The sequence below is a fragment of the Dicentrarchus labrax genome, unplaced genomic scaffold, assembly GCF_905237075.1.
Source record: "Dicentrarchus labrax unplaced genomic scaffold, dlabrax2021, whole genome shotgun sequence".
NCBI lineage: Eukaryota > Metazoa > Chordata > Actinopteri > Moronidae > Dicentrarchus > Dicentrarchus labrax.
The window spans coordinates 34,512,975-34,526,614 of NW_026136711.1; the positions used below are offsets into that span (position 1 = coordinate 34,512,975).

Here is a 13,640-nt window from a genome sequence, read left to right on the forward strand (position 1 = left end):
ATGTCACATTGTTAGTTACTGTGATGTACTGAACATCTAAACAAGATACAAACTCCTACAGGCGGTTTTTCATTTAAAAAGATCAGACCATGTGATCCTGTGCTGGGTTCCATAAAAAACAGACCATATTACTTTTGTTACTTCTGTGAATCAGCCGGCCTTCTGCTATTGATATTACCATTAAATATAAGCTTAAATACTACAGTTCATATACATATACAACACGTATATGATTCGATTCGTTAAATTCAGACACCGTGTTGTCAGGCCAGGTCATACAGAACAACAAAGGTAACCTTTTGTGTCCGTATGAGACTTATTTTTAACATGTGGTTAAACATTGTGAACCTACTTTGTTAGGTTTAGCATCATTATTTGAGTTAAAGTAAATATGTGACTTTTAAGTCACAATGCCATAACTGCAGCTACAAGTCATGAACATAACATCATTATACACTCTTTTATAGCATAAATTCAAAAGAATCTCACTAAAACTATTTCTACCATCGTCTGCCACTGTGTGAAGTTTAAATTCTGCCGGAAAATGAGAGATAGATGAGAGTAGATGAAGAGAAAAGCAAAGTAGAAACTAGTCAGGCAGAAAGCACGAGGAGAGAGAGAGAGAGAAAGAGTGCAATGTATTTACATAAGTCTCCTTCACATTAAAAATGCAGTCAGAGATGTTGGCTATATAAATAACCCATTTCTTAACATCACCACAACAGAGAAAGACGGGAAGAAAGAGAATCGGGGATGTGGAAAGGAATAGACGGAATGGGGAAATCAACAGCTGAAGTTTAAGGGAAAAGAAAATGTTATTAGTCAAACAGTCTAAGAGAAGAAAGTTGAAGAGAAGAATCCTGTCACTCTCTCTTACCTTGACATTTGGCTTCCTTGTTGAGAATCCTCTGTACCATCCTGAAAGAAAACAAAAATATGAGTGACTAAGACGAGCAAACACAGATTCAGTGAATAGATGAAAATGAATGAATCAGCAGTTTTGACTGAATATGGAAGGCTTGAACATTTACAATGATCTTTGTTTGCATGGAGAGAAACTATTAAAATGAAGGTACCAGTGAATATAAACCAATGCAAAGCAAGAAGAAAACATTTAATACCTGATATTCCACCATGCATTGGAAAATGGTCAGCAATACTAAACTATAAAGTAAAGTCTCTGATTGATGATTGATGATTAAAGCAGCAACTTTCATGTTGTGTTAAGTTCTGGTGGCCCCTGTGCAGTAGTGTTTCCACCGTCTCGTCTCATTGATTTCAAGGGGAATCCGACCCGGTGCAAGGCATTAGGAATACTATATACTATATATCTACTCTCTGATGGTCTTGTTTGTTAATATAGGTCATACAAAGCCATCCGTTTTCCATTTAGACTGTTTCATAACTACAGCCCCATTATTTTAGGCTTATGTTTGCATTTTGACATCTATAAAAGTATGCTGAATTAGCTATCAGCAGTTCATGTTTCCAGTGACTCATGGACATACAGACAACTGTCACTGGATTACTTTAATACTGAGGAAATCGTAAAAATGTGATTATCCTCAGTTCTGGAGTAGTGAGGAGGGTCTTTTTACGTTTTAGGGACATTTATTTGTGACAGACATCTGAGATAACTTAAAAGTCATCTGTCACTGCTAGTCCAGAGTCAGAACCAGATCAGTGACATACAGGGAGCCGGGGTACACACTGCCCTTAACCTTGTGTGACCTGTAGTATAAAGCCACTTTGTAAGTGTGTGTGTGTGTGTGTGTGTGTCTGTGTGTGTGTGTGTGTGTGTGTGTGTGTGTGTGTGTGTGTGTGTGTGGGCAACTGTGCAGCTCTCAGAGAGCACAACAGTTCTTTCCACATGGACGGACATTCATTAGAGGCCTCTGCAGAGTAGAAGGCTGTCATGAAAGTTGACTTGACTTGAAGTAAAAACCTTGACAGCTGGAAATGACGTGTATCGAGGGACTACATATGTACAGGGACGCACCCAGACATCCTCTCAGACTGTGGAGACATCATTTATCTCAGTCCAAGTGGAAATAAAAAAGATTGTGTCTCTGGCTCTTGGAGACGTAAGGCTTGGATGACCACTGTCAGTGACAGAGTGAAGCAAAAGAGACATTTATTTATATCAAAATGATGCATATTATTACTTTGACCTTCTTAGACTATAACAGGGGGAACACGGCTAGAAAGTCAATTTATTATATTTTATCAGAGTTGATTCTGACGTTATCTGCATCAAAACAATGTCCATTGTGTGCTCTAACAAACACATTTTAAGATAGTTCTGTAAATAAAATGTTTAGATATCTCCTGAGAGACTGTAAAAAGGAAGTGACATCGTGAAACAGTGATAACTTTGAGTACTAATCATTACCCATTTCTGAAAAAACATTTAAAAAACTGTTCAACAAATACAAGTACTAACACTGCATCAGGATATTAACTCTCATCTTATCTTCTTGAAAAATCATGACATCCACTTCTCAGCAGTTCTACATAATCTGATATGAATATGGAGATGGAGGCTTAATTGGCCAGTTAATTAATAACCAATCAAGATTAATTTATCACCCTCGTTAAGATGGCTGTGTTTACTCCCTAGCCTCTCATCTATATGGAAATCAGACTGAGGCTGGACCAGCAGTGTCTAGGACTATTTGTAAGGGTTGAAATGAGGACATGTGTGTTTCTGTAGCTGACTGAGTTTACTGCATCTGTGAGAGATGAGAGAAGCACAAAAGAGGACAGAAAGACAGAGATAAAAACATTCATTTGTATGTGTGAGTGTGTATATGATTATTTTATTTTTGTGTAAGCAGAGATGAAGGAGCAGGTGTGTGGGACATGAATGTGCACGCAGGTGCATGTATGTGCCTAATTTGTCTGTTGTCATACAGCCTTTGTCTGAGGAAGAGTAATAATCTTGCCTCTTTTATCCAAACAGCTCACTTAAGTGGTTATTAGAATAATTATTTTGCACTGTTATCAAAATAATTCACAATAATAATCACTGTAAATCATCTCGAAGTGGGAGGCAGAACTCAAGGAGCCACTTTTGTTCAGTTAATGCAGGTTGAGAATAAAGTAATTATGAATACAGCATTATATAATAAATGCAGGTTTCCATCAAGCTATCAAATCAGTCAAATACGAGTCTTAAATGATGCTTCATATCCCTGCAGAGCACACCTCCAGCTAGTTCATAAAAAAGGAATTGCTTGTTGATGCAGTGATAGTACCCAAGAGGGCGTATTTCATTGTAATTACGGTTATGACAGTGATTCAAAAGAGGTGTGAACTGCAGCTGAGCCACCGAGCCACTGACTGTGAACACAGCATGCTCAGTTTATACAAAACTGCCAATGGACGGGTATTGATTGATTAGTTCAAAATCAATATACTGTGCAAACATTAATTAAAATCCGGCCAAGAAAGAAATTGATAAGTAACACCATGGTGACTTTATTAGTTGTCATAGCAACAACAAATATAGAATACTTAGGATACTTGATCAGCATCCACACTGCGTCTTTCTACCTTTTAGCTTCTTCTGGATATAAAACGGTTGGTTTTGGGAATAAAGAGCGTAGCTGATGGTTCTGACACGCATCACTGCTCGCTGCTTGCCTGGCCAATGTCTCGGAGTAGATGTCAGGGCACCACCTAAAGCTCAAACTGTACAAGACTGATCTTGTGTTCCTCCGGAGGAAAGGGTCATCTGACAGAGACCTGTCCATGACCATTGACAGCACCTTGGTAGTGCCAACTCGGACGGCACTGGGAGTGACCCTGGATGATTAACGACTCCGTCCTGCTTTCAAGCCATGGTCACATCCTGGCCCGAACACTACGCCACTCTGCCTCTGGACATTTAGCCATCCCATCACTCAGAAAGACCCTGTGGACGTAGTGGAGCTCCACACTGAAGTTAGAACAGCAGAGTCACTTCCCCTCTTCCACCGCAGGATAAAAAAAACACCTTTTCAGACTACATCTCAAACACACTTACAAGCACTTACTTATGTCTCATTTCTTTGCAAAAAACATTTCTAATCTCTTGTTTGTAGCACTGAGCTTGCTTTTAGTTATTTGTTTAAAATGGATACTTTGCCAGTTTAAAACAATATGCAGTTCTTGCTACCATGTGGTTTGAATGCACTTATTGTAACTTGCTTTGGACAAAAGCATATGCCCAATGAATGTAATACAATGGTTCCCTTTGTTCAGAGGGAACCACTCATTTCAGAACTGTTATACTTGATTATTTTTGTGTTTGGCTGGTGGCTAACCGCTACTGTCAAGTTGTAAACACAGTCTCAAACAATCGACTAATATATTGCAATTAAGCAGAAGCTTTGCAAAATATATTGGTTAGGTTAGCCGCACCCTCTTTTACTGCCACATTCATTACGTACAGTATCATGGGTACGCACAACTAATATGCACATTTATATATGTAATCACCCACTAACTGCAGTAAAATTACCACTAATGCACCACTGCAAGTAAAGCCTGCTTTTCCTACTCAGACTTATGATAAAAACAATATTGTATGAATGCAAGATAAGTCTAACAACTGTTGGTACAAACTTTTGGCATCTGTTGTTGTTTTTTGTATGTATAAAAAAACTAAATGGTCATGGAGCCACGGGCGTAGGACTGGGGGGGAAAGGGGCCCTCATGTAAACAGATACTAGAATGAATAGTCGTGGAAACAGCCTATGTACAGGGAACAGGTGATATCCTGATTGATTCTGTTATTCTAAAACATTCATTAAAATTGTGTAAAAAGAGGAACAATGAAAACATCATGTGCACCTGCAGACAGCAAACTGCTGCACTGCAGCAATAGTAGGATTGCTGTATATTCAGGTCTTTTTATGTTATTCCTAAGAATGGTTCCATGTCCAGACATAGGCATCTCCCATACTGCCTCCTTTGAAAAGTCCTAAATTAAATCTGCAACACATAATTCAAAATCAGTCTGAACTCACTGCAGAAGAATGAGTCATGGTGTTTTAAGTAGAAAAAAGAGCAAAAGAAAATATTGTTTCCTGTGTTATGCTCAACTAAATTAAAGAACAATATAGTTCTATGTTGAAACATAGAAATTCTCTTACAAAATGACTCATATTATCTACATCTAATATCAGGTTATCTATTGACAGCCTGGTGGTTTAATATTTAACTGTTATTTACCAACAGTGAGTTCTCTCCTGGACATCAACAACAGCAGCAATAAAGATTTGTTACAGGTGAAAAGCCTCTCCAAAATAATGAGAGTCTGTTCTGAGCTGAGACTATGGGCACTTCAGTAATGCTGACAGTACTAAGAGTCAAAATCTCATACTTTAAATTGCTGCTACTCCCATAATTGAAGTCTAATGCTTTCTCAAGTGTTATGACTGCACTCTATATTTTAAGAATGGAACTTGGGGATTGCATTCCTGCAGCCTGGCTTCCATCTCCATATCACTGTCATTATAGTCATTGAGTTTCTGTCTGGGGAGAATAATTTGGCATTAGTGCAGGCAGACAAGTGCTAGCCACAGTGCGAGAGGGCAGGGAAAGACAATTTGAGGGAAGATTTTCCTTGCATCTTGAACACTCAGTGTACCTTATGGATAGAAGCTCTGCAGTATTTCTGCAGCAGCTGAACGATGACGCATCCACTCAAAAGCACACACACACACACACACACACACACATACACACACTCCTAGGTGGTTTTCTAATGTTCATTGAGTGTGTAGAGATATAAAAGTTAAGAAAAAAGACAAAGGAAATAAAATGTATTGCTGATAACATTTCTGCATGACTGGAACATACAATATAGAACATATTTAAAACATTTAACTACTAATTACACAGACAAACATTGTCCCATAAATATCTGTTCTGCGCTACTAGCCGACCATTGCTTGCAGGGTATTTTCTAAAAATGCATTTGCATGTTCAGATAATGACAGAAGCTGGGGAAATCTTTAAATTACCTTGGGTATCTTGGACAAAAGTTAGCCCTGGCTTGCCCCGATAATCACTGTGTGTTAAAGGGAAAGCTGTGATGCCAGCCTATGCCACAAGGGCTCAGACAATAGCCCTTGTCCCTTGCTAGGAGGGTTTCATTTCATAACAAGAGCAAATTAGAGGCTGATTGGATGCCATGGAGTTAGTTCAGGGTTGAATATGAGGCTGGTCAATACAGGCAGACAATAAGAGGAAAAATGAAGAAGAGAAAGAGCGGAAGTGGAAAGGAAGGATAAAAGAATACAGTGAAGAGGACGGGGGATAAAGAAAAAGATGACTGGGGAGAGAAAGGGAAGAGGATTGTAGGAGATGACAACACAGGGGGAAGTGGAGGCCAGAAGAGAGAGAGGCAAAGTAAACCCATGTCGTTCTCTCTTTTCCCCCTCTCTCCCTCTCTCTTCCTCGTGGGCAGGTCCCTCCCCGGGTAAAGAAAGGCCCAATCAGCCCCTGGCACTGGATCGATGGTAGCGGCCTGCCCAGCTGGGGCTAATGAAGCACATACTCACTCATTATCTGCAAAAGACAACACTTCCTGGCTTCAACCACATCCTGGCTTGAGTTGCTAATTTCTGAGAGTCAAAGTAGGAATAACAATGGGAGTAACATCGGCTAATAACTTGGGCTCTCTTCCAGGCCCGCACTGGGCTATTACAGGCTCTTTGCACTCATTATTTTAGAGAACCGTGGATGCAGCAATGAGTACGTGTTTTACTTTGTTTGCATTTGTGACAACACAGCCAGAGCAGCATTACTGTGGGCAGTGGTCATCATTTTAATCTCCTGGATCAGCAGGATAAATCTGGGTGAGGAAAGTAAAAGGCAGCGCTCCCTCCCTCATTACCACTACTGAGGTGCTCTTGAGCAAGGCCCTTGACCCCAACTGCTCCAGTGGAGCTGCTCAGTGGCCAGCAGATCAGACTGGTTGTGCTGGGCAGCTGAATGTGTAATTGTGTGAATGTGATCAGGGCTTTCCTGAAAAATACAGCATTTATACCCCCCACAGTATAAAGACCCATATAGGCTCTTTATAATACGACTGGTGGGCGCCTGTCATAAATGGTTTCAAAATGAGTAGTGAGCAGTATTTGATGAGTTGTGAGTGAGACTGAGCTGATTGTTAACAACCATGTTTGCTAGCAGTATTTTATATATTGCTTTTGTTGGCACATTGCTACATTTCTTGGTAGAAAAAAATGTTTTGGTGGTAAAAAATAAATACAGAGATAATTTAGTATGATAAAGAGAGCCTTATGGGAGCAGGCATCTTAGTGAGGTTATCTGGTGGCATTTATAATTAAATGTGTTTTGTTTGTATGGAGGTCTATGACAGCCCTGAATAATCCTACACTTTCCCACAATGTTTTTAGTGAATACAATAGCCAAACTGAAAAGTAACCCTGCTTGCTTGAAACAGCTCTCTGAAGGGAATAAAGAGTGTGAATGTTCCAAGGAAGATCATTGAATACCTACATCAGTACCATAAGAACACCTTGGTGACATTAATTAATGTTAGTCACATTCACACTGTAGTCGTTTGAAAATATGATTACAGGCTCTCAGGAGCAGAGTTCTTATGGTTCTTAAGTCTGACAGTCAGGCGACAGGTTATAGCTTTGTTAACCTGTCTTAGTGTAGTTAATTTCTAGAAGCATAGGAAGAAAAATATTACAATGCAGAAAGCAATTCATAGCCATCTGTAGATATTACCAGCTCATTCTAAGGTAAGGCACAACAGTTCCTACATGCAGGTGATTATACACTAATGGAAACATGAATATATCTGCCAACCATAAAGCCTCCAAATGTTACATACTGGACCTTTAAAACTGTACACAGCACTACTGGTAACCAGTGGTTCCCAACTGGTCTAGCCTCAAGTCCCTTCTCTGATATTCATTCTTTATGACTGCAAATGTCTTTAAAGAAAACCTTTAGGACAGTAATCTCTAACTCTGGAGGATGTTTACAGGGATTGTTGTTGCTTTAGTGACGTTCCAGTTGCAACAATGAGCAAGGACATTATTGCTGTATCAAACATCCACCCCCACAGTATCTTGTGTACCTTTTCATCAGTCTTACCTTCACATTTTTCCAGAATCTGAACCGTCTCTCCCACCTCCAGAGCCAAACCCTGAGTCACTGAGCCCCGGAAGTTGCAGATGACTGTAGAGAAAGAGAGAGAGGAAGCTATGAGAAGGTGAAAATATGAAAAAATGAGACACTGTACCGAAATTTGTGGGAACATAGCGACTAAAAGAAAGAAAAGAGTCTGATTTCTTAATTGTAGGGCAGCAACTGTTTATTATCTATGAATTACTATCTTTTTTTTCAATAGCAGTTCATTAAGAGGCTCTCTTTTGTAGCCACACTTTCACACATGTTGTATGTATGCACAAGAATCCCTGTGTTCAGTAGCTCGTGTACAATGATTTTGTATGCAACAAATTCAATAAACAGTAGTAACAATAGCAACTTCACTTGTAAGCATAGTTCACAAACCACATGAATACCAAAGCTGTGCCCTCATCTGCTTTTATCCCTTCCACCGTCACTGTCTGCCTGTCCCGTGACAGCAGCATGACGTTAGCATCACAGCCTGACTGAACACATCCACAGTGCTTGCTGTACCAGGCAGGGTTGATGTGAATAATCCTCATGACTGCACCAGTGCACCCAGAAAACAACAGACCTCAGAGCTTTTTCTAGTGATGCAATCACTGTTAAGTCACTCTTTGCAGAAATAAGCTGTACAATTTCACCCTAACATTTATGATATGACCGACCCTTTTACACTTCTGTCTTGCTTTTCCTGACAAACAATGCTGGATTTTGGATTCTGGTTTCTGTAAATATGGCGTTGTGACTGGGAAAAAAAAATTCAACCCAAGCCTCGTTGTGAAGAGAAGCAAATTATGCATTTTTTTTCCTGAGCATCTCCACAGTGGCATCCCAGAGATGGTCAGTGTGTCAATGCAACAGGTAAACATCACCTGGGAATTCATTCATGCCCGATATTCAAAGTGCTGAGAGTAAAACTGTATTTTCTAACACAATAAAGTCATATATTCAAACGATTCAAAAAGTAATATGTGTATTGATATGCAATGTGAAAATTATATAAGGGAGAGAAAAAGGAAATATAAAGGATAAAAACTGAACATAAAAAAATATAAATATATGCAACAAAACAAAAGAGTGCAAGTGCATATGCAGGGCAGTGCAAAGAAAGGTAGAAACAAGGACAATCAGAGGTCTCTCTGTATTTGACTTGTAGTTATGGAGGCATATTGAGTGCAGATGTAATAATGCATATGAAACACAATGCTGCAATGCTTCTTTAAAGAGTATTCTGAAGATTGTTTCCCTTTAATGCTTCCCAGTTGTCCCAACAAAATATTAACCTGCATATTTCTTCTGACACCATTGAACTATTTGTAAGGATATAATCATCAGCAACTTCAGACTTTTTACATATAAAAAATGTATGTAAATTGGTTAGCAGGAAGTCAGAGATACAATTCTCGCCCAAAGGCAAACCAGCACTTTTCACTCTTCCGTAATGGTGTTCTTTTTTCGAAGCAGAAGTCTCGAAGAGGTGAGCTTGGGCCATGACAGCAGTCTGCTCTGAACGTAGAACAAGCAACAACAAAGGGCAAGATCTAAACTCTCAATCAGTCCTGTCTTTGGCTGTTTAACTAGCTTTTTCGATTAAGTCTCTGTGTTTGAAGACGTACAGCTGAGGTCACAGCAGTTTATTTCTGCTGTTACTTTCTCACTCAGTATGTGGCGAATCAACCTTGAAGACAAAGACAACTTTATGACCAAGATGTGGTCATACTCCTCATGACAGTCATTCTTTCTGTCATCAATGCCACTCTCTGTTTGTCACTGTCTCTATTTATAGTGTTTGGCTGTTATTGCAACTGTCAGTCTAATAGTTTGCAAATCCAGACAAATCCCCGGTATTATCAAAGTGTGATTTTTAGAACATGTCATTAGTATTCTCTTTGTCTCTGACTCTGATGTCTCTATCCTACCATACAGAGAGCAAACTCTAGCAAATGAAGCCTGAAAAAATGTCCAGATATATGATGTTGCAGTGACAACCTTTTGTCAGCCTTCTTTCTATATAATAATAACTTTATTAATAGTTGTATTATTCCTATCAGTATTTTGCCTGATCTTTTGAAGAACTACATATTTTAGCACGCTTTAGGGGGCAATAATTTTGGGACATTTCTTTAACTTTTTCTAAGAAAATAAATTATATAAACATACAAATCTGTGCACTGCTAAGCAAGATAGCATATTGTGCTTTAAATAGGATGAGATTTGGAAGGAAATTGGGGAGCTGTTGGTGCAAATTATCCTCCAACTATATAGAAGGTAACGTGTTTATATTTATTGACTGACAGAACATTCATACTGTGACAGCCTCTCTATACTATTTTGTTCTGTTAAAATCACAGAAGGGATTCACAGGAATTGATGCAATATGTAATCCAGCATTTTCATTTGCAGCTCTATCAAAGCTATTTAAGCTACTGCTAATGCGAGGACAAAATGTGCTATTGCTTCTGCTTCACATTAAAAGTGTTCAACTGGCACAACACAGGGTGCCTTTTATTGTGAAGCACTCACAGGAAACTATTGCAGATATATCAGTATTGTATCAGTGTATATGTTACAGATATGCATTGATATGAAAACTGTTTTTATTTCTGGGATATAATGCAGAAATAAATGCCTGTAGTAATATATTTCGGTCACAGCAAAGTTTATCCAGCAGAATGCGATTTACAATGCTGTGGCAAGCAGCACAGAGTAAGAGAGAATAAGCAGCTCTCAGCAGTGTCGACTAAAATTGGTTGACAATTTAACTTTATGTTAGATTATTTTACATGTTAAAGAACATTTAACTGAAATATTTTTAATATTCACTCAGAAATTCACAGTTTTATCCACCATATTGGTAATCTGTCAATTTTTCCTGTCTAAAATCAGTATTGGTATATGTCTCAAAAATCCAATATTGGTCAGGCTCTATAGAAAACATAATTTTTCTTAATTTAATTGAATTGTTTTTTGGGAGTGGATAGGTGCTCAAGGACTGTTTGATGTAGTATGAAACAACACTTAGCACCAGTAATCAATGCCACAACTCAACCAGGACAGAAATCTTAAGGATTATAACTTTAAGGAAACACTTTTACCTGCTTGTTGTGTAGGCACTGTATTGACACTGCGGTGCCACCTTAAGTATGCCACCCACGCGCACACACACACACACACACTCACACACAACAGATAAACGTAGCAATCTGTAGCTCGAGCTGCTGATTGCTGTCTGATGCTTCGGCAGGAAGGACACACACCTCACACCTCAAGGCGGCGAGATCGTTTGCATCTGTCTCTGTCTGCCATCGTCTCTCTGTCACTGTCACCATCTGCCTCAGTATCATCAGTGCCACTCTCTCTGTCTGTCATTGTCACCGTCTGTCTCTCTTTCATCGCCGTCACTCTCTCTCTGTCACTGTCATGCTCTGGGTCTCCATTATTAACGCCATTCAGTGCCAGATTGTCACCGTTTTGGATTCTGTCACTGACATCCTCTCTCTCTCTCTCTCTCTCTCTCTCTCTCTCTCTCTCTCTCTCTCTCTCTCTCTCATTTGTTCATTGTAACTTGCTATCATCACTGTCACTCTGTCATTGTCACTGGCCTTGTCAGTCTGTCAGCTGTTTGATGCACCTGTCAGGGACCTTGCCTGTTCTCACTCTGTATTGCTCTCTTGACTTGTTTGCTCGGACCAATTGCGATACAGAAATATAAATTACAACTTTGCCCGTGAGAGGAGGCAACTGGAGCAAGAGGGATGCAACCACAGAGTTCACGCTGAGTTCAAGAAGTAGAGGAAAATTCACCTGACATACCTGTGACAACCCAGAACTTCTCTTTTACTTTTCTGTTTGAGTTTAGCTTGTACACAGCAAAACATTTTAAGCTGGTTTTACTTAAATTATTACTTAATTTTATTTTATATTCCAAAAGTTAACAAAAGTTATCACAGGAAACACATTTAAAAATGGATGTTTCTCTGCCGCCTTAAACATGAGTTAAAAAAGTCGAATTATTAGTTTTATATATGTAAGTTAACATAAATTTTGAAAATGTAAAACCAACTGAGTTAAGTTAACTGAACCTGAGATAACAAGTTAAGTTTTTTCTTTGTTTGAAAAGTAATTTAATGAACTTCCAGCTGCTTCAAATAATCTTCTATTAGCCTTCAGTGTGTTTTGCATTGTTTCCATTATTACTTACAGTAACTTAACACATATATAGAAACACAACACGTTTCCATCAAGTTTTCTTGAAACTACAAAAAATACGCTGATCGTGTTTCTTTAAAAACTTAATTTGATGAGTCGAGTGAACTTTTAGCAGTACATTCATTTGACTCATCATTTCATCAAGTCAGAAGACTTCAAGTCAGACTAACTAATGTTTATAAGTCTCATTCGCCCACATTTTGACACAATTAATTGTTTTTATTGTCAGTTTCGTTTTTGTACATAGCTTTTTTACTACCAATAAATCATTTTCATTTTAACTTCAATCACTAACCAGACAATCTTATCGTGTCTGAACCTTCAGCTGGTTTTTAATGACACAGTAAGGTCAGACACCATCAGGTTCAAGCATGACTCCATCCTCTCACCTATTATCCAAAAGCACGTGTAAAGTCCAGTGTGTAATTGTGATCCAAGGACATTTATCCCACTGTGGCTATTTTGAACTTGTGTCTCGACTACAGAGAACAGCATGTGCCTCGCTCTGTCTTACAGTTGTGTGCAGTTTCTACAACTTCCACAACGAATTTATAGACCTTTTTCACAGCAGCCATTTCCACATGAAATAGTAGGGTAAACACCAATGATACTAATTAATTATACAAACAGAATCCATGTGCTGCTATTGCACACGTTGGCTCACTGGAAAAGCTCTGCTACACTAAATAGAACTAAACCTTAATTAGTGTCACTGGTAACACCTGTGTTTGCCCTACTATTTCATGTCAAAATGGCTGTGAAAAAGGTCTGTTGTATCCTGATGAGTGATTGAAAAGGTTCTGTGCTTTCTGAATCATAAAAGCATGATCTTAATGCCTGAACGATCAACCCATCGCATGTAAATGCACCGCTGGTTCTAATGAAAGCAGGTTTTCAGGGACAAAATAGCAAATAGTGAACTTAAGTGGATTACCAAACATCCTAAACCACTTTCAGCTGCACACTTTACCTCAACCGGAGAGACAGAGAAAGACAGCGAGGGAAATACTGTAACTAAAATTGGCTGGGAAAAATCAAATAAAGCCACCAATGTCTGTGTAGACATTTAATAAAGCGAAACTATCTCATCGATCTCAGATTCAAGATTTTAAAAAAGAAACACCCAACCTGAGACTGTGGCTGACACCAGCTGAAAAAGGTTGTCATAAAACTTTATTAGTGAAAAATACATAAAGGTCTCTGTTCACACTGCAAACAACTGGGGATTTAAGATTAGATCAATTTCTATGTACAGTACCTCCTGAGAT

General features: G+C 38.8%; 1 protein-coding gene across 9 annotated transcripts in view; it reads right to left on the reverse strand.

The window, feature by feature from the left end:
- LOC127371735 (dedicator of cytokinesis protein 3-like) overlaps positions 1-13,640 on the reverse strand; it is a 195,470-nt gene that overhangs the window by 119,015 nt on the left and 62,815 nt on the right. For all 9 annotated transcript variants that reach the window (XM_051414720.1, XM_051414717.1, XM_051414727.1 and 6 more), the window contains exons 2-3: positions 8,125-8,208; positions 878-918 (exon numbers count right to left, since the gene is read on the reverse strand). In XM_051414720.1, the coding sequence (XP_051270680.1) occupies positions 878-918; positions 8,125-8,208 (125 nt within the window). The remainder of the gene's footprint in view (positions 1-877; positions 919-8,124; positions 8,209-13,640) is intronic.